General features: G+C 36.9%; 1 protein-coding gene across 1 annotated transcript; it reads right to left on the reverse strand.

Moving 5' to 3' along the window:
- Positions 1 to 852: 852 nt before the first annotated feature.
- On the reverse strand, positions 853 to 20,468 carry LOC132277932 (uncharacterized). The gene is made up of 6 exons (XM_059779772.1): positions 19,698 to 20,468; positions 19,443 to 19,606; positions 13,334 to 13,508; positions 12,713 to 13,228; positions 2,315 to 2,551; positions 853 to 945 (listed from the first exon to the last, which is right to left on the reverse strand). Exons 1-6 carry the CDS (start codon positions 20,466 to 20,468, stop codon positions 853 to 855), a joined length of 1,956 nt encoding a protein of 651 aa, XP_059635755.1.
- Between the last annotated feature and the right edge of the window lie 1,011 nt (positions 20,469 to 21,479).

A 21,479-nucleotide genomic window follows, 5' to 3' on the forward strand; every position in this document is an offset into this window, starting at 1 on the left:
TGTGAATTTGTAAAATTTATGTATGATAAAATGGCTTATATTCCCATGATCCCCTTTCTTTGATCTCCTTTTCTTTGGTTGTGGCTTATGGGATTTTTAGGAATGTACTTTAGGATTTTTCTATTGAGCTATTAAGCTCACCCCATTATTATTGACATTTTTCAGAAATTCAGAGATGAGCCGGTGAATGATATGCATTCATGGATATTGATGTAGTTAGGATTTCATTTTTTATTGAAGCTATGTAATTTTGGCCATGGAGGCATCAATCTTTGTATTTAATTCTTTAAAAATTGTATAAAATGAGATTTGTATAAGAGCTAAATTCTAAAAACCCCCCCTCTTATTTTAAAAAACAATCTACTAACCCCCTCAAGTATAGAAACTATCATATGATCCATTCCCCGTTAGTTGACTGTCTAAAAACTAACGTCTTCTTATCACGTGAGTGCCACGTGCACCAGATACCCCAATATAATGACAAAAGTACCCTTGTTGTATAGAAATGACGAAAAAACCCTATTTAACCCCACCCCCTCGGTTATGCAATGTTTAAGGTTTGTTATCTCCTTCCTTCTCTGTCGTTGCATTAGTTAGTAAGGATTGCCGCCATAGAAAATCTCTTCTCTCGTTCGTTGCTATCGCTTCTCTCTTCGTTAACTGCCATCTTCTCTCTTATCTCTTCGTTAAGTGCCTTATTCTCTCTTCGCTCTTGTCTTCTCTTGTTCTTGTCTATGATTGAAGTGGTTTGAGGATTCTCCAAAGAAGCAGTAGCATAAGCCCTAATTGATCTATTAAATTCTCTAATTGATGATTTGAAGTCCTAATCGATGTATTGAAGTCCCCAATTGATTATTTGAAGCCCAAAATCGTAGCCACTGTGTGCCCTATTAGAAGCCCTAAACCGCGATCAGGGAACCCAAATGTCTTCTTCGACCACACAATCTGTTAATTGGCAAGATCTCAAGTATAACAACATAATATGTGGTTGTGGCTATCCAAGTGAGAGTTACAGGTTCAGATGAGTATAACAACAAAGGGGGGATATACTATTCTTGTGGTACAAAAAAATGCTCTTTATGGGCATAATGTGATCAAATTTGTACAATGCCACCATATACTGAAGCAGACGAAAGCAAGTTTAGTGAAATTGCAGAATTGAAGTTCCGATATGATACAGTTAGTTCCCGTTTGGCAGCAATGGGAAAAAGTATGGAAGAAATCCAAAAAATTCTGAAGCAATTAGTTGTAGCATTTGTTATGTTTTGTGTTATTGTATGTATAATAGCTTTAGGAAGAAAGTAGTCAGTTGATTTTAATATGAGACTGTATATGCAAAATATATTTTGAAGTCGCATGAAGTGTGTATGCAATGTACTTTCTGAATTGTCAAGTGCATGAGTGAAAGTGTATATTGAAGTTAAATTGTAGAATTGTAAGTGTTAAGTCTTATGTTTCGAATTGCATGAACAAAATCAAAGTGACAAATTACAATTTGCCAAAAATGCATTCAAGGTAAAGTTGCATACATATATTCAAACCAATAGCTTCACTGTCCAAAATAGCCATACATTAAAAACATTCACTGTCATTACATTGCCATGCATTGTTAAATAAGCCAACATATTCACTGTCCAAAATAGTCATACATTAAAAACAGCCACTGTCATTACATTGCCATGCATTGTCAAATAAGCCAACACATTCACTGTCCAAAATAGCTATACATTAAAAACATCCACTGTCATTACATTACCATGCATTGCCAAACAAACCAACACATTTACTATCCAAAATAAACCCACCATTGTCAAATAAATCAACACATTCACTGTCCAAAATAAACCATCCACATTACACTACTAGTACAAAATACCCACCACTGTCCAAAATAAACCCACCACTGTCATTGTTTAGCATTACATTAAAAACATAAGAAAATACTAATATGCAGTTAACTATTTCTTCAATTTGTCCTCCAAAAAAGCTGCACAAAAAAGCTACTGCCACTTTCATCAACATGCCATCATTCTTGTGTGTTAAGTGTGGATGGAAAGTCCATATGAACCACTTCATATTTGGTGGATGTTGATGCCTATTCAATGGATGGAAAATATGTGTTAGTTTAGTTTTATTAATGTAACGTAAAATAAAATAATAAGAGGTTGAATAATAATAAAGCAATAAAGCAATACCAAGACTAAGACCATAATGTTGGGTGGATGTTAATGGCTATTAAATAAAGCAATAAATGTCAACCTACATGTGTTTATAATGTATAATAAATATGAAATAAAAAAAATATAATTTTTACCTCTGAATGAAATACAACAGGTCTGTTACCAGCTCTGCCACCACTGCCACCACCTCTACCAGCACTGCTACCACCTCTACCAGCTATGCCACCACTACCACCACCTCTACCAGCTAAGCCACCACTGCCAACACCTTTAGCAGCTATGCCACCGCTGCTACCAGCTCTAGTAGTTGTGCCACCACTGCTACCACCTCTAGCAGGTCTGCCACCATCACCTATGTGAACATTCTGCCACTATCACCTATGCGAACACCACCACCTATGTGAACATCAGCACCTATGTGAACACCACCACCTATGTGAACACCACCACTGTAATACCCCGTAATTTAAAAGAGTTTATTTAAATTAATTTTGTGTTAGATTAATTCTTTAATGTGTAGATTTATTCACCTTTTAATTATATATGTTAAATTATTTAATTAATTTTATTTATTTGTGCATGTAATATTGATTTTATGTTCTATATATTATAATGATTAGTTTAGAAATTTTATTGGTTATATTTTAGATTAATTAATATTAGTTAATTAAAGTATTTAATTTGTATTGTATAATAATAATAATAATAATAATAATAAACAATGTCATGATGTAAAGTTAATATTAGGATAGAATTTTATTTACTATGGTAGAATGGTAGATCAAATAACTTGACTAAAATTGCATTGCCTTAAAGCCATATAGGTGGGAATGTTGAAAGTTAATGTTTAGGTTAGATATTTGTATTATATATATTATATAAATTAGTATATATTAGTTAGTTAGTTACAATTTGAAAGAAAACTCACGTAAGTAGAAGAGCAAAATAACAGTGAGCAATTGTTGAAGAGTGAAAGGAAGAGAGAGAAAGAAAGGAGCTTGGACCGGTGTAGGGAATTTACCCGACTACGCACAGACCGGCGGATTTATTTTAAATCCATAAGGCAAGTTATTATCTACTTTTCCCCTTTGACTCCATAAATTATTCATTACATTTATTCGGCTATTTTTTTTTTTAGGTTAGAAACCATGCTAGGACAATGATAAATTAAATATTTAATTTATTAAAATAATGTGATATTAAATATTTAAGGGTTAAATAATTTATTATTGGTCTAGGTAATTAATTGAATCTTAAGAATTGTTATTTAAGGCTTTAGAAATTTTTCTAGAATTTTTGGGCAATTTTTAGAATTTTTCTGTATTTTCCGGCGACCTTCCGGCGAGTTTTCCGGTCGCCGGCAATGGGGGAGATGACAGGAGTAATCCGGTGTGATACGACGCACTATAGTTACTGTGCGCATGGATATCCGGCCGTTAGATGAGTAACTAATCAGCAGATTGATTCGGTGGAGTCCAATACACCATAAGATGGTGCGCGCGCGAACCAGGACCCTTGGATTAGAAGAACTAAGATAGAATTATCCAATGTAGCGCGCCCACAACAAAGTCCATGCAACCACCGAATCAGGAGCCACCGCGTCAGCAAGAAGCATTAGAGGGCGCGTGGGAGAGCGTGCGCGCGCGTGGCAGGTTCTAGACGCGCGTGATGGCGCGTGCGCGTGTGGGAATGAGTTGGCTGCGCGTGGGGAAGCTTAGGGCGGCGCGTGGGGGCGCGTGAAGGGCCCTTTCAACTACTGGAAATTACCAGACTACCCCTAGGGCCATTTTTGTGAATTTCAGAACCTTAAACCTTGTTTTTAGGGCCTGTGTTGGTATTTACGGGTTTGACGGGTCACGAAATTATTATTTTATTACCCGTTAATTATTCTTATGGCCAATTAATCTTTTCTAAGCATTTATTGGCTCGTTTACAGTACGGATATGAATGTGATTTATTTAACGACATTGTTAAATATAGATGGTGTTATTATTTTATTAAATGGTATTAATCATTGCTTTTAAATTAAATAATGCCATGGTTTTAGTCATATAAATTACCCATTTTATATTATGGGATATTTATACTGTTAATCGTATATAAACCATGATTATTATGCTGTGTGCATTTCAGGGAATAAATGGACTGTTTATTATGTCGCATTTATATTATATGGATGTGTTGTCATATGGAACCATGTGAGCTGGCTAATAAGTTTAGACTCATTTATACCTTATGCATTCGTTGCTATAGACAGATGTGTGGCTGTCGGGGTATGTGGTTTAATATTATTGGCATGTGTTGCCTAATTGATATACTTAGTATATTTATTCATATTATTGGCATGTGTTGCCTAATTAACATACTCAGTATATTTAGTATTATTATTGGCATGTATTGCCTAATTGTTATGCTCAGTAACTCATTAGTACATTGAGATGCGTTATTACTGTGTAGCCTTTACAGTCTGTGTTGTCAGTACTGTGCACCATGTATAATAGCTGATTTCCCGGGTAGGGAAATGAGACACTTAACCATCTAGTGTGAGTCTAAGTGATCACCGTCTATTCTGGTTGAGGTCATGTTATACATTGGATAGTTCCATTAGGATGTATACAGATATAGTACTCATCCAGATATAAATGATTAATTTATTTGATTCTCTGATTTGGGTCATAGTAGACAGGACTTGCTCGTGGGGTTGACCCACCGTTCTTGTTATTTCAGGATACGGTCAGTACCCGTTCCAAGGTTGAGGTTAGCAGTGTAGGACCACCATCGGAACTCATCTACTCTTACGATTCAGTTCAGGGTAGAAGTTTTATGTATTACTTCAGTTTCAGTTTTTATTTACTTTTGACGTTGAACTCTCAGGTTTATATTTAGGGATCCTTGACATAGGATTTCCAAGTTGTAATGGAGTACTGTAGTAAGTAAAGGATGGATGGATGTTGTATTATTTAGTGTTCCTTTCTTGTCTAAATTCTTTTATTATTATCATTTTGTATTCCATGCTTGTATGTTGCCAATTGTTTTTGATATCCCTCGTTTTTCGTGTATAAGCCTGATCAACTTATGCGTGGAAAATGTGGGGGTGTCACAGTTGGTATCAGAGCATTCCAGGTTTGAGTGTCTTAGGGATCTATGATTACTATACTTCCGCGTTGTGTATTCTGATAATTAGCGCCTAAGTATTAGGGTTCTTTGTATTCTTTTAGTCGGTCCATTATAATGTACTGACGTTAGATTTTTCTGAATCCAAAAGAAGGATGTCTCGGCGTGGGACAAGGAATGCGAACCGTCATCGCAGTATTTCCCCAACTCAAAATGAGAATCAGGAATTTTCCCCTCAAGTTGCTGATATTATTACACGAGCTATAGCAGCAGGAGTAGCATCTGCTCTACGAAACCAGCAACCTCCTCCGATAGTACCTGTTCCTGAACCAGTGGCACAGCCAATGTCATGGGACAAAATTCGTCACTCGTTCATCCGGGGAAATCCACCAATATTTGCAGGGTCCACAGATGTCCTGTTAGCATATCAGTGGAAACAGGATAGCGAGCGTCATCTTCAGATGGTAATCTGTACCGAAGTACAGAAATAGATGCTAGCTACGTTTATGCTGATAGGCAATGCATTGCAGTGCTGGGAGTCTATTACTACTGTCGAAGAGAGAACCAGATTGACTTATGCTGAATTTCAGACTCGCTTTGATGACAAGTATTTTCCTATGTCAGTAAGATCAGCAATGAAGACTGAATTTCTGGATCTGCAATAGGAGGATATGACTGCGGCTGAGTATGAACAGAAGTTCATTAATTTGTCATTATTTGCACTAGAGGAGGTCAATACGGAAGACCGCTTTGTGAAGGGGTTGATATGGTCGATTAAAGTGGTGATCATAGGTAGTCCTGCATATACTACTTATATCCAGGTAGTTAATGCCGCTTTACAGCACTGCCAGATGAGGAGTGATTACCGGAAGTCCAAGGGAGATAAGCGGGCTAACCGAGAATACCAGACAGTGGAGAAAGGAAGCAGCAGTGGTACCAAGTCCAATGATCGGGGCAGATTTCAAGGACATCAACCTTGGAAGAAAAACAAAGGAAACCCAGATGTGCAGAGGGATGGAGTCCCTAATCAGGGTAGACAAGGTGGGGTACCTCAGACCGGACAGGAAAGTGGTCGGGAAATCAACAGAGAAGGCAGGCAGGTCCTTTTACGGGACGTTGTTATCACTGTAGAGAAATTGGGCATCCGGCCAAGATGTGTCCCAAAGCTAAGCAGGGACAGTATGGGCAGCCGAGACCTAATCAGCCATTACCTCTACCGGCCCCACCGATGCCACGTGGGCAAGTTCAGAATTTTCCGGCACTTCCAGCACCACCATTTCCTCCGGGACAACCTCCACATCAGTTGCATCATGGCAGAGTTTATAACTTCATGCCACATAATGCGCAGGCTCCTCAGGCTATTGAGGGTATGTTTTCTATACATGGTAGAACTGCTCGTATACTGTTTGACACTGGTGCATCACATTCTTTTGTGTCTAGATCTTTTGTTATCTTATCTGGTATGACGACTCAGTTATGTGACCAACCTCTTAATATTTATACACCATTGGGAGTTGGCGCAATTTTACGAGAGTGTAGCGGTGATATCCTTATAGATATGGGCCGGCTTCGATTTCTTGCAAATTTGTTAGTGTTAGATATGCATTCGTATGATGTTATACTTGGGATGGACTAGTTATCTCAGTACCATGCTCAGGTTAACTGTTACGAAAAGTCTATTGTATTTGCTATACCAGGACAGGAGATGTATCTTCTTGTTGTACCACAACCTAATGGAGGGCCTAACATTTATTTATTCGTTCTTGAGGAGCACTCACAGGAAGCGACTGCGGTATCTCTTGACAGTATTCCGGTAGTACAGGAATTCCAGGATGTATTCCAGGAAATTCCAGGCTTGCCACCAAGTCGAGAGATAGACTTCGTCATTGATTTAGCTCCAGGCACTACACCTATTGCTAAGGCGCCGTACAGAATGGCATCAGTGGAGATGCGAAAGTTGAAAGATCAAATTCAGCAGCTGCTCAGCCAGGGATTTATTCGCAGGAGTACTTCACCATGGGGCGCACCAGTACTGTTTGTCAAAAAGAATGATGGATCTCTTCGTCTTTGTATTGATTACAGAGAACTCAACAAGGTCACTATTCGCAACAAGTACCCGTTGCCCAGAATTGATAACCTGTTTGATCAATTGAAGGGAGCTACTTACTTCTCAAAGATCGATTTGAGGTCTGGTTATCATCAGCTACGAGTCAGAGAACAAGATGTTCCAAAGACAGCATTTCTCACAAGGTACGGATCTTATGAGTTTCGTGTTATGCCTTTCGGCTTAACTAATGCCCCAGCTGTCTTTATGGACTTGATGAATAGAGTATTCAGAGAGTACTTAGATCAGTTTGTCATTGTTTTCATTGATGATATTCTGGTTTCTAAGTCGGAGAAGGACCATGCCAGACATTTACGCATAGTGTTGCAGACACTTCAAGAACATCAGTTGTTTGCGAAGTTTGAGAAGTGTGAATTTTGGCAGAAAGAGGTCAAATTTCTGGGCCATGTAGTGTCAGAAGAAGGATTAGCAGTAGATCCAGCCAAGGTTGCGGCAGTTATGGAGTGGGGACAGCCTACCTCACCGACAGAGATTCGCAGTTTTCTGGGATTGGCGAGGTATTATCGCAGGTTCATCCAGGGATTTTCCAAAATTGCGGATCCACTTACTCATCTGACTAAGAAGAATGTACCATTTGTATGGGATGATTCTTGTCAGACTGCTTTTGCTGAATTGAAGAGTAAGTTAACTTCTGCACCTGTCTTAGCCACACCTTATAGTGGAATCGAGTATTTAGTATTTACCGACGCTTCTCTGAAAGGTTTGGGTTGTGTGTTGATGCAAGAAGAGCGACCAGTTTCTTATGGGTCTAGGAAGCTTAAGCCTCATGAGCTTAATTACCCGACTCACGATCTAGAGCTCGCAGCAGTGGTTTTTGCCTTGCGTATTTGGAGGCATTATCTTTTGGGGGAGACTTTTCGATTGTTTAGCGATCATAAAAGTCTACAGTATTTGTTCACACAGAGAGAACTGAATATGAGACAGCGCAGATGGTTGGAGTTCGTGAAAGACTATCACTTCTCTATTCAGTATCATCCAGGAAAAGCGAATGTTGTAGCAGACGCACTCAGCCGCCGACCCTATGTCAGCCTTTCAGCTTTGTTTGCAACAGAGTGGGATGCTTTAAAGACTGTTGATAAGTTAGCAGACACTTTTATGGCATGTGTGGTAGTAACTCTTTCTATCATTCATCAGGTCATTCAAATGCAACTCTCAGATCAACAGTGTATTGATTGGGTTTCGAAGTTAGCCTCCGGAGATGTTCCTTTTTATTCTATAGGGACTGATGGAGGATTGAGGTACAAGGGACGTTTAATTGTGCCTTCAGCTGACAATTTGAGAAATGTTGTGATGAGAGAGACACACACTTCTTAGTTCTCTGTACATCCAGGGGGAGACAAGATGTATCAGGACATGAAACGCCAGTTTTGGTGGGCCGGCATGAAAAGAGATATAGCTATCTTTGTCTCTAAATGTAGCACCTGTCAGATGATTAAGATTGATCATCAGAGACCGCCAGGATCGTTACAGCCACTTCCTATACCAGAGTGGAAATGGGAGAGTATTTCTATGGACTTTATAGAGGGATTACCTACTTCATATCATAATCACAACTCTATTTGGGTCATTGTTGATAGATTGACCAAGTCCGCTCATTTTCTGCCTGTTCGTTCAAACTTTACGTCAGAACAGTATGCTAAGCTTTATATTGCAGAAATGGTGAAACTTCATGGCGTACCATTGTCCATCGTATCAGATAGAGATCGGAAGTTTGTATCAGGATTTTGGAGGAGCTTTCAGCAGGCTTTGGGTACAGAACTTTATCTTAGCACTGCTTATCATCCTCAAACAGATGGACAGACTGAGCGAGTTAATCAGATTTTAGAAGACATGTTGCGGGCATGTGTTCTTGATTTTAAGGGCAATTGGGAGGAATATTTGCTGCTGTCAGAGTTTGCTTATAACAATAGTTATCAGAAAACTATTGGCATGGCACCATTTGAGGCTTTATACGGTAGACCGTGTAGATCTCCTGTCTGTTGGCTTGGAGTTAGTGAGAACAACTTTCTGGGTCCTGAATTTATTAAGGACACGTCAGAAAAGATCGCTATCATTAGGGATCGAATGCGTACCGCACAAAGCAGACAGAAAAGTTATGCTGACCGTCGAACTCGTGTTTTGGAGTTTAAGGTTGGTGATCAGGTTTTGCTTAAGGTTTCTCCCATGAAGGGAGTAATGCGGTTTGGGTCCAAGGGTAAGTTATCGCCTCGTTTTGTGGGTCCTTTTATGATTACAGATCGGATTGGGGCAGTAGCTTATCGTCTGGCTCTACCAGATAATCTTTATAGGGTACATAATGTTTTTCATGTATTTATGCTGCGAAAATTTCTACGGGAAGAAGATCGATATCAACACATTGATGTGGGTGAGATTGAGTTACAACCCGATGCAACCTATTTAGAGCAACCTTACTGTATCATCGATCGTAGGAATCAGATACTGCGCACGAAGACTATTCCATTAGTACGTGTACAGTGGAGTCATCATAGTGAGACAGAGTCTACTTGGGAACGGGAAGATATTATTCGTGCCAAGTATCCAGAGCTCTTTCATACAGGTATGTAGTGAATTTCGGGGACGAAATTCCTTTATTAGGGGGGGAGAATGTAATACCCCGTAATTTTAAAGAGTTTATTTAAATTAATTTTGTGTTAGATTAATTCTTTAATGTGTAGATTTATTCACCTTTTAATTATATATATTAAATTATTTAATTAATTTTATTTATTTGTGCATGTAATATTGATTTTATGTTCTATATATTATAATGATTAGTTTAGAAATTTTATTGGTTATGTTTTAGATTAATTAATATTAGTTAATTAAAGTATTTAATTTGTATTGTATAATAATAATAATAATAAACAATGTCATGATGTAAAGTTAATATTAGGATAGAATTTCATTTACTATGGTAGAATGGTAGATCAAATAACTTGACTAAAATTGCATTGCCTTAAAGCCATATAGGTGGGAATGTTGAAAGTTAATGTTTAGGTTAGATATTTGTATTATATATATTATATAAATTAGTATATATTAGTTAGTTAGTTACAATTTGAAAGAAAACTCACGTAAGTAGAAGAGCAAAATAACAGTGAGCAATTGTTGAAGAGTGAAAGGAAGAGAGAAAAAGAAAGGAACTTGGACCGGTGTAGGGAATTTACCCAACTACGCGCAGACCGGCGGATTTATTTTAAATCCATAAGGCAAGTTATTATTAACTTTTCCCCTTTGAGTCCATAAATTATTCATTACATTTATTCGGCTATTTTTTTTTTAGGTTAGAAACCATGCTAGGACAATGATAAATTAAATATTTAATTTATTAAAATAATGTGATATTAAATATTTAAGGGTTAAATAATTTATTATTGGCCTAGGTAATTAATTGAATCTTAAGAATTGTTATTTAAGGCTTTAGAAATTTTTCTAGAATTTTTGGGCAATTTTTGAAATTTTTCTGTATTTTCCGGCGACCTTCCGGCGAGTTTTTCGGTCGCCGGCAATGGGGGAGATGACCGGAGTAATCCGGTGTGATACGGCGCACTATAGTTACTGTGCGCATGGATATCCGGCCGTTAGATGAGTAACTAATCAGCAGATTGATTCGGTGTAGTCCAACACACCATAGGATGGTGTGCGCGCGAACCAGGACCCTTGGATTAGAAGAACTAAGATAGAATTATCCAGTGTAGTGCGCCCACAACAAAGTCCATGCAACCACCGAATCAGGAGCCGCCGCGTCAGCAAGAAGCATTAGAGGGCGCGTGGGAGCGCGTGCGCGCGCGTGGCAGGTTCTAGACGCGCGTAATGGCGCGTGTAGGCGCGTGCGTGTGTGGGAATGAGTTGGCTGCGCGTGGGGAAGCTTAGGGTGGCGCGTGGGGGCGCGTGAAGGGCCCTTTCAGATACTAAAAATTACCAGACTACCCCTAGGGCCATTTTTGTGAATTTCAGAACCTTAAACCTTGTTTTTAGGGCCTGTGTTGGTATTTACGGGTTTGACGGGCCACGAAATTATTATTTTATTACCCGTTAATTATTCTTATGGCCAATTAATCTTTTCTAAGCATTTATTGGCTCGTTTACAGTACGGATATGAATGTGATTTATTTAACGACATTGTTAAATATAGATGGTGTTATTATTTTATTAAATGGTATTAATCATTGCTTTTAAATTAAATAATGCCATGGTTTTAGTCATATAAATTACCCATTTTATATTATGGGATATTTATACTGTTAATCGTATATAAACCATGATTATTATGCTGTGTGCATTTCAGGGAATAAATGGACTGTTTATTATGTCGCATTTATATTATATGGATGTGTTGCCATATAGAACCATGTGAGCTGGCTAATAAGTTTAGACTCATTTATACCTTATGCATTCGTTGCTATAGACAGATGTGTGGCTGTCGGGGTATGTGGTTTAATATTATTGGCATGTGTTGCCTAATTGATATACTTAGTATATTTATTCATATTATTGGCATGTGTTGCCTAATTAACATACTCAGTATATTTAGTATTATTATTGGCATGTATTGCCTAATTGTTATACTCAGTAACTCATTAGTACATTGAGATGCGTTATTACTGTGTAGTCTTTACAGTTTGTGTTGTCAGTACCGTGCACCATGTATAATAGCTGATTTCCCGGGTAGGGAAAGGAGACACTTAACCACCTAGTGTGAGTCTAAATGATCACTGTCTATTCTGGTTGAGGTCATGTTATACATTGGATAGTTCCATTAGGATGTATACAAATATAGTACTCATCCGGATATAAATGATTAATTTATTTGATTCTCTGATTTGGGTCATAGTAGACAGGACTTGCTCGTGGGGTTGACCCACCGTTGTTGTTATTTCAAGATACGGTCAGTACCCATTCTAAGGTTGAGGTTAGCAGTGTGGGACCACCATCGGAACTCATCTACTCTTACGATCCAGTTCAGGGTAGAAGTTTTATGTATTACTTCAGTTTCAGTTTTTATTTACTTTTAACGTTGAACTCTCAGGTTTATATTTAGGGATCCTTGACATAGGATTTCCAAGTTGTAATGGAGTACTGTAGTAAGTAAATGATGGATGGATGTTGTATTATTTAGTGTTCCTTTCCTGTCTAAATTCTTTTATTATTATCATTTTGTATTCCATGCTTGTATGTTGCCAATTGTTTTTGATATCCCTCGTTTTTCGTATATAAGCCTGATCAACTTATGCGTGGAAAATGTGGGGTTGTCACAACCACCACCCCTAGTAGCAACTCTGTTAACTCTCACACCACTTCTGTTAGTTTTCCCACCACCTCTGTTAGCAGATCTCCTACCTTCTGTAGTAGAATTCCTCGCACTCATACCAGCAACAGTTTCATCTCTACCACCACCTACACCACCTGTGCCTCTTACTATTCTTGGTCTTCCACCCTTACCTTTTGGTTGTCTTATAGCTTGCTCAAGTGCTTTATAAGTCCTTACATTATAACCCAAGACAAGACATTTAATGCATCTCATTTTTAACCTCTTCACCACTGAACCTTTTGACTTACTCTCATCTAAACCTATTTTCCTGATCTTTTTAGGTCTTCCAGGTCTAGTCCTATGAGGTGGTGGCAGTATTGGAGCAGTACCAACTTCTCTTTTCAGATTCTTTAAAGACACTGGAGTTATGACATATCCATAAGACTTCAAGTATGTCTCTCTATAGTAAGAAGGGTGAACAAACAGCTCTGGATCAAACCTCCTATCCAAAATTGCTGCCACTGCATGTTTGCAAGGTATGCCAGTTATATCCCAATACTTACAAGAACAAGTTCTTGTAGCAAGATTCACATAATCACTAACCCCAACTTCATTTCATGTCATGTTTTCCACCTCATACTTGTCATTCCCTGCATAACTCACACGCAGTCTTCTGACATCTTCAGAAATTTTATCCAATTTCTCTTTAATTTTTGGACACAGCAGTCCCTTAACCTTATCCATCATCTCTATATTGTTTTGATACCTTAGCATCAGTTGTTTTCTAATCTTCTCAAACATGTAAATTAAAGGTTTTTCCCTTGCCTTCCCAATGTAGCTGTTGAATGACTCGCACATGTTATTGACACATAGGATATTTGTGATACCCCCGAATTTCCGGATGCGGGTTGGCCAGGCCCACGCCCGATAACCCGAGGATATCAAATCAATTAGCAATAATCGAACACAGAATACAAATAAGAAAAGAAAAAATAAATAAATAAATAAATTGCTGAAAAGAAACTAGAATAATAATCCAAAAATCTCAGAATAAAATTTAATTAACAAAGAATGATTCTGATACATCCTACTTCTCCATTCCTATTACAACTCGGGAATCCATCTAATGGACCCCTAAAATATCTCACTGAACTCAAAAGATTGGAAATGAATCCCAAGTCTAAAATATGAAATAAAACCCTGGTCATCGGTGGAGTGAATAACTGTAACTGCTCAGCACGATCCAGCTCTGAGTTTAGAACTAACGAACACCTGTAAAAATAAGAGTGGGTCAGGCCCACATGCAAATTATACTATAACTACAATCAAAACAGTGACTCGATACGCAAATACACCCTAAATATCTCAACAATAGCTATCTAATCCATACATATAGATATATCCACACTAAGGGACATTCACTGGACTATAGTAGGGGTCTCAACCTGAATAGAAGGCAACATGCGAAAACGCACCCAAAGGTAAGCATGAGTACCTAGACCTAACAGGGTACACCTCAATCTACTATAGCCAGCTACGCATCCACTGCATATACGCACCCTAACCAACGAGTCTGAGACTCAAGCTCCTCTCGTGGTACCATAAACATATATTTAAAATCCATTCATATCCATCCATAGAAAATCCAATAAGTTGTTCAGCTTATTCAGCTGCACAGACTTAAATATAAGGAGAATTATGTTTTTATAATTCGAACACTTAATCCAAAATAGGTAGGACTAAGTTATTTTGAATCAGTCTGTCCCTAGTATGCCACCGTCCCATACCGGTGCATACAATCCACAAAATCTATATAATTGATTAAACAGATAAAACTGTTCACCAATTAAAATCCATAAGGTATGAATTAACGTTTTGAGCTAAACTATACCTAGTATGTCACCGTCCTATACCGGTGCATACAATCCTCCATATCCATGTAAATTACAACATATAAATAATCAGCAAGTAATTTACAGTCCAAAACCAAATATCCAAATAACTGCAGAATAGTATATGTGATACTACAATATGTACAGTTCAAACCAATAATCCAATTAATTGTAGAATAATATATAAGAGTCCACAATTAACATCCAAACCATGTAAATTACAACATATAATTAACAGTTTAGCAATTTACAATCCAAAACCCTCCTAAATAATTGTAAAAGAGTATTTAGTATTTTAACAATTTAAATCCAAGAGTTAAACCATAAAGTTGCAGGAAATAATTAATAATTCGGCAACTACCATCCAGAGCATACATAGATCAAATCTAATATATCAATGACTCTATCAAGCATTAAAATAAATTCTATAATCATATTATAGTCCAATAAATCACTACATTAATTTAAGCAATTTAATTCCTTCCATCCAGGTAATAGCGTACTAAGTTGTATACTTGTATTCTGTCTTATCTTTTAGCACAGAGACATGCCCTATGCCCCAAGTCCAATTTATTAATTTAAAAGACTTCACTGTGCTTTTAATCTTCATTTAGAATAATTATATAGCACCCTAAGTTGTCAAATTAAAACTAGACAACAAATCTCCTTCCAGCCGTTAACCGTATGCACAATTGTTAAATTAGCGCACTGTTAATTTCATTCACTTAGAGGTCAACCTTACTTAATTTAAGGACTTAATAACTCTCAAAGCCAACCCTCTAATCCCTCTGTAAAACCCCAGAGTCAACAGAAACGTTCCCATGCTCCAATAGTATCCAAACAGTTCGTAGAAAAAAAAAATCAGAAAACTACTACTTGAAAGAGCCTGCTCTAAATTCCAAGAGCAGGCTCTTTTTTGAGCCTGGAGCCGGCTTTAAGAATGTAAAGCCGGCTCAATGAGTATGGGAGCCGGCTCCCACATCCATGGAGCCAGCTCTCACCTCCTTTAAGAGCCTTTGTCCCCGTTCTGCTCCGTTCTGACTTTCTGCTTCTTCTCCAGCATGTTTCTGCCCTTCAGTTGGTTTCAAAAACTAATCTTAAGGGTCTTATTAATATCCACTAGCATCCCAAAGGTTTGATTTTAACCATTTAAATCAATTACATAGATCAAATTTGCTACCGAACTAGACAAGCTTTAGGGACAACACTGAAACTATTTTGCAACCACAGCTCCATTCCAACCCCTTTGTTCCTCAATAATACTGAACCTAAGGTCTTCTATCACCCCATTAATATCCCCAAGGTTCGTTTATAGAAGATGGAAGCAAGTACAGTAACAAACATTACAACAGAACTTAATATGCTTTTAAGAACAAAACTGGGAGCGATTAATACATGAACTGTAAACAGATTTGAATTTACGACAAACAGATCATTCATATAACATATATTAAACATATAACTTCCAGTTATTGATTGATTAAACCCTAGAGATTATCTAAGTGCACAGAACACGAGCCAAAGAGAAGGAGAAAGAGAAGAACTTGCCTGTGATTTCAGTTATGAAATCCCTGCGTCGTCTCTAAGTTTCCGGCAACTACTAACTTCCTTCAAGCCTCCTATGGGTGTGATCTAATCCACCACAACCCTTCTTTGACCCTCTTTGTTCTTGTCCTTGGTAGCTCTTACCATTGCATCTGTTCTCTCAACTCTCTCTCTGTTACGTTCTATTTTTACTGTGCCGTGAATAAGGTTCTTCCAAAACCCTTAGTGAAACTCATACACGTATATATATAGGCCTTTAGAAAACCTTAATTAAACTAGAGCTAAGGCAAAACCCTAATTAAACTAGAGTCGGCCCATAAACTTAAGTCACATACACGTTAAATACTTGTATGACGGCTCCAAGAAACCCTAACTGAAAACTGTTAATTCAACTTCTACTTAAGCACTTATTAAAGACAATTAAATAATTAACCAAATAAGGCATTTAAAATACAATTTAAAATAAAACCAACAATACAATAACTCAGATAACTAAACAAACCATAATTCAAATAAAGAAAATAAGACAATTAAATAATTAACCAATTAAGGCATTTAAAATACAATTTAAAATAAAACAACCAAAATACAACAATTACAAAATCAATAGACAAAAATGCACATAGAATGAAATTTAAATTCCAATTTTATCCTTTTTAATTTTAGGAGTATTACAATATTCCTACTCTTTGTAGTATATGTTGACCTTACCCAAACTGTGATACCCCTCAGATTCGAGACACGAGTTGATCAGGCCCAAGCCCGAACCCGATGGAATATCAAACAATTAAAGTATTTTAAATGAACACAGATTACAAAACTGAATATGAAATGAATAACTAACAGCTGGAAGAAATTAAAATAGAATCCTTTAAAATTTAAATACTTAAAATCCAATCCTCCATAAAACCTCCAACAGTTAAACAACTCGGGGATCCATCCATTGGACCCCTATTATGAAAATCCAAACTGAAATATAAATAACTAAAAGAACATCCAAAATTTAAACCATGGAGAGAAGTCCTACGTCGTCGAAAGAGTGAGTAATAGTTTCTGCTCAGCACGATCAGGTCTAAGTCTGGAACTGGCGATTACCTGAAAAATAGAAGTGGGTCAGGCCCATGAACAAGTTCTATCCTACAATCCAAGTAAAAACTCGATACGCATATACATTATAACCAACTCAACAATAGCTATATAATCTGTTTATATATATATCCACACTACATGACTCTCATTGGACTATGCATGGGGTCTCAACCTGAATAGAAGGTAACATGCAAAACGCACCTGAGTGGGCATGAGTACCTAAGCCTAACAGGGTATATTTCAACCTATCATATCCAGCTACGCATCCTACTGCATATACGCTTCCTAACCGACGACTCTGAGACTCAAGCTCAGATCGCGGTAACATAAATATATATACTTAAAGACCGTCCTATTTATCCATAGTAAATCCAGTTAGCCATTAAGCTTGTTCGGCAGCACAGGCTTACATATAAGTAGGATATTATTTTTTTATAATCCGTTCCCTAATTCCGATATAGGTAGGACTTAGCGTTTCAAGCAAATCCAAACCTAGACATACCACCTTCCTGTACCGGTGCATGTAATCCAACATCCAGCAGTTGAGAACACGAATAATAAATGCACATATCAACTGATCCACCATAAACAATCATATTTAAATTAACATGCTTACTCTGGTAATTGATAACTCTAAGTAATGAGATACATTAATCAATTTCATGATAACTATAATAAAAATAGATAATCTATCATGCTTGTATTATACCTACCCAATAATTGATGTGATAAGTAATAAAAATTGCACATCAATTAATCCTCACTAAGCATAACAAAAATATATAATTTGACATGCTTATTTTACATCATTGATAAATGGTTAGAGACGTATAATCATTGACAAAAAATTGCTAAAACAAGTCCCGGCAGTTTAAATAACCATAATCAAATTCAGTATATGTAAGTTATTAAGAAATTTCTATTATTCAAATTTCTAACAATGTAGAACTAGGTACACCTTCTGTGTTTTAACCTGCACTTCTAAACCATCCAAAACTTACCATAACAGTCCCTAACTGAAGTCTGAAACCCCACAAATCCATACACAGTAGCCAAACCTCGTTGGAAATAGCAGAAAAATAAAAAATAAAAAAAATTAAAGAAATCAAGGGAGCAGGCTTCAAAAACATGTGGAGCCGGCTCCACCCTCTTGGAGCCGGCTCCAATAAAGTGTGGAGCCGGCTCCACTTCAATGGAGCCACCTCCATTGAAGGGTGGAGCCGCCTCCACTCTTCCCAGCCTCCGTCTTCTCCGACGTCGGCTATTTTCTGACTTTCTGATCATCTGTCCTCCATTCCTAAAGCTCCTAGGTGTTTAATACTAGGTCCAGTGTATTCCAGAATTAATTAAACTCTTAATTCATCAACCAACATCAATTAAAATACAATTTATGCAAGAAGAATTTAAACCGGAACAATTACCCATTCATGAACGTACTGTTTCAAGTGATCACCCATGCGAACCAGATTAAGTTTAATGTTTTCCCAAGGTGTTCCAGCACTGATTAAATACTTTCTTCATTAATTGACATCAATTAAAACATGAAGTAAAACAGGAGTTACACAAGAAAGAATTTAAAACAAACAATAACCAACTTGTAAACACGTCCAGTTTTAAGTATCTCAGACGTGCAATCCAGTTTAAGCTTAATCTTTATTTAGTCCTGGGGTTGTATTAGTCGTGTAAAGAACACGAGCCAAATGGAAAGAGTTACGAATAGAACTTGCCTTTAGGTCTAAGACCGTTGTCTTTCTAAATTCTCCGGCGAAATCCAACTATTGTAAACCCTTCTCTGTTCTTCTCTGCCTCCACAGTCGTGAAAAGGATTCTAAACCCTAAGCAAAACTTAATACTTATATTTATAGGCCACCCTTAAACTGAAGCCTAACTGTAATATGAGACGGAGAACTAAGTCGGCTACAACATGAAGAAAAAATAAAACAAAACCTAATCAATTGCAATACTTCAAAAAAAAAAAAAAAAATATTCAATTTATTCAATTTAATTCAAATAAGTCACATAAAAATAATTAATTCAATTTAAGTCAAATAAATCAAAGAAAAATAATTAATTCAATTAATTCAAATAAAACAAGCAAATAAACAATTAAACCAATAAAAATGTAATTAAATAATTAATTAAAATACCAGGACTATCCTTTTAAAATTAGGGGTATTACACAAACCTTTAAGGGAATCTTCATTAACCAGTCATGTGCATCCTTGTTAACTGCCTTCATCTCTTACATATGTAGCACAAAATCAAATCTTGTGTATGCTGTGGATGTATTCCAGAATATGTTCCTTAGTATTCTGCCTTTGTATTTCTGCCTGAAATTGTCATGCATGTGTTTAATACAGAACCTAATATCTGCTCCAGGATATTTATGCTCAAATACCTCAAGTAGACCCTGAAAATAAGAGAACAAAATATTATATTTATGTAAAACATTAAAGTAAGATAATAAATGAGCATATACATTGAAAGATAAACATGTATACCTTCTGTCGATTTGAGATAAATGTGTACTTCTGATAATTGCTAACTAAAGCCATCAATTCATCCAAGAGCCATTCCCAATAGTCCTTGCATTCTGCCTTAACACAACCAATTGCAATTGGATAAAAGCCATCCCTACCAACAGCACACAATAAGTGTCCCCCATAGGGTCCTTTCAAGAAACATCCATCTAGACCAATTAATGGTCTACAACCCTCTAAGAATCCTTTCCACATAGCCTCTAGAGAATAAAACAATCTATAGAATGAAGTACCATCATCACTATAGGGTATTGTTTTTACATTAGCAACAATCCTACGATTTGTTTCCAGGATTAAGGCACAATAGTCCCTAGTTCTTCCAAATTGCTTTGAATAATCACCTACAATCATTAGTAAAGCCAACTTCTTTGCTCTAGCCACCTTTTGTTTTGTCGCATCAACATTAAATTCACTTTCAACTATCTGCACAAAACCTTTCAATGAGCAATTTAGATCAGCCATAATCTTTTCAGTATAATGTTTTGCTAAATAACTATATGTCAGCTGACTGTTGTGCCTTACACCAGTACAATTGTGAGTATCATTGAATGTCTTTATTTGGAATGATTTATCTTCACCAATTTCAGAGGCATGAATCCTCCACCTACATTTAGCCTTGCATACCACTGTGACTCTATCTCCATCATTCTTCACAAATGATAGGTCAAACTTGCCTATTATAGCTGTATCCCTTACCGTTTCTCTAAATTTTGCTGGAGAACCAAACTTCATGCCTATTTCAAGTTTTTTTTTTCCCCAAGTCTGTATGAACATTGAAATTTGGATAAGATGGGCCACTTGTGGCATCATCTTCACATTCTTCACCACTTGAGTATCCCAAACTTATCAACTCCTCACTTGGTGCATATTTAAAAGCTTGATAACTGTCAGCATCTTTATCAAATTCAATCTCAGGTTCTTCATCATTTGTAGCCTCATTCACATCAGTTGCATCTTCATTATTTCTTACTTCATCAACCTCCTCATCTATCATAAAAGTTTCATCATAAAATTCCAACAAAACATTGTCATTGTAATATTCATCATTCACATCGTCAATATCATTACAATTCACATCCTCATCCTCAAAATTCACATTTTCATTTTAAAATAATATTAAAGGTATTCTTGTCATTTCACAGTAACTTAACGATTCTATGACGGAATGGGGGGGCAATTTGATATTTTCTGTTGTATCAGGGGGTTTTTTAATACTCGAGGGGGTTAGTAGATAGTTTCGATAAACAAAAGGTTGAAACGATGTATTAGATTCGTATTCAATTTAATTGAAGGCACGGTAGTTTAATTATATTTTACACACTATTAATTGCATATATGGGGACATGATTAGACTTTAAATAAGGTTACCAAGGGACCAAGGGAGTACTCATTTACACAAGTGATTAATTTTAGCCTTTTTTGGGCATTTTTAAGGTTCTGGTCTTCTGGAACCGGTTTAACTGCCATGGAACCGGTTCAAGGGTGTTTTTGGTTCACGTCTAGGCATTCTGCCCATGTGGAACCGGTTTAAGGAATTGAAAACCGGTTCAAGTCCTCCAGTGTCCACTTTTGCCTTGGCAATTTATCAGTTTTGATCATCTGACTTTGTGCGGTCATAACTTATTCGTTTCGAACCCAAATAGAGTCATTCTTAAGTCCATTTCAAGGATTTTAAGTTATCTTTTCAATGACACCAATCTCATCTTCAAATTCAATTCATGCTAAGAGATATGGTTATTTTAG

The sequence above is a fragment of the Cornus florida genome, unplaced genomic scaffold (genome assembly GCF_030987335.1).
Source record: "Cornus florida cultivar Cherokee Brave unplaced genomic scaffold, ASM3098733v1 CherokeeBrave_3.0.0_Hap2_Chr10, whole genome shotgun sequence".
Lineage (NCBI taxonomy): Eukaryota > Viridiplantae > Streptophyta > Magnoliopsida > Cornales > Cornaceae > Cornus > Cornus florida.

Bases quoted from the DNA above. Each gene is read 5' to 3' on its own strand.
- LOC132277932 (XM_059779772.1), bottom strand. From the start codon at position 20,468: ATGAAGTTTGGTTCTCCAGCAAAATTTAGAGAAACGGTAAGGGATACA. The intron at 2,552-12,712 runs GTGAGAGTTAAC...CATAGGTGATAG, and splicing joins GGAAAACTAACAGAAGTGGT to TGGCAGAATGTTCACATAGG. The intron at 946-2,314 runs GTAAAAATTATA...GCCAATTAACAG, and splicing joins CTGTTGTATTTCATTCAGAG to ATTGTGTGGTCGAAGAAGAC.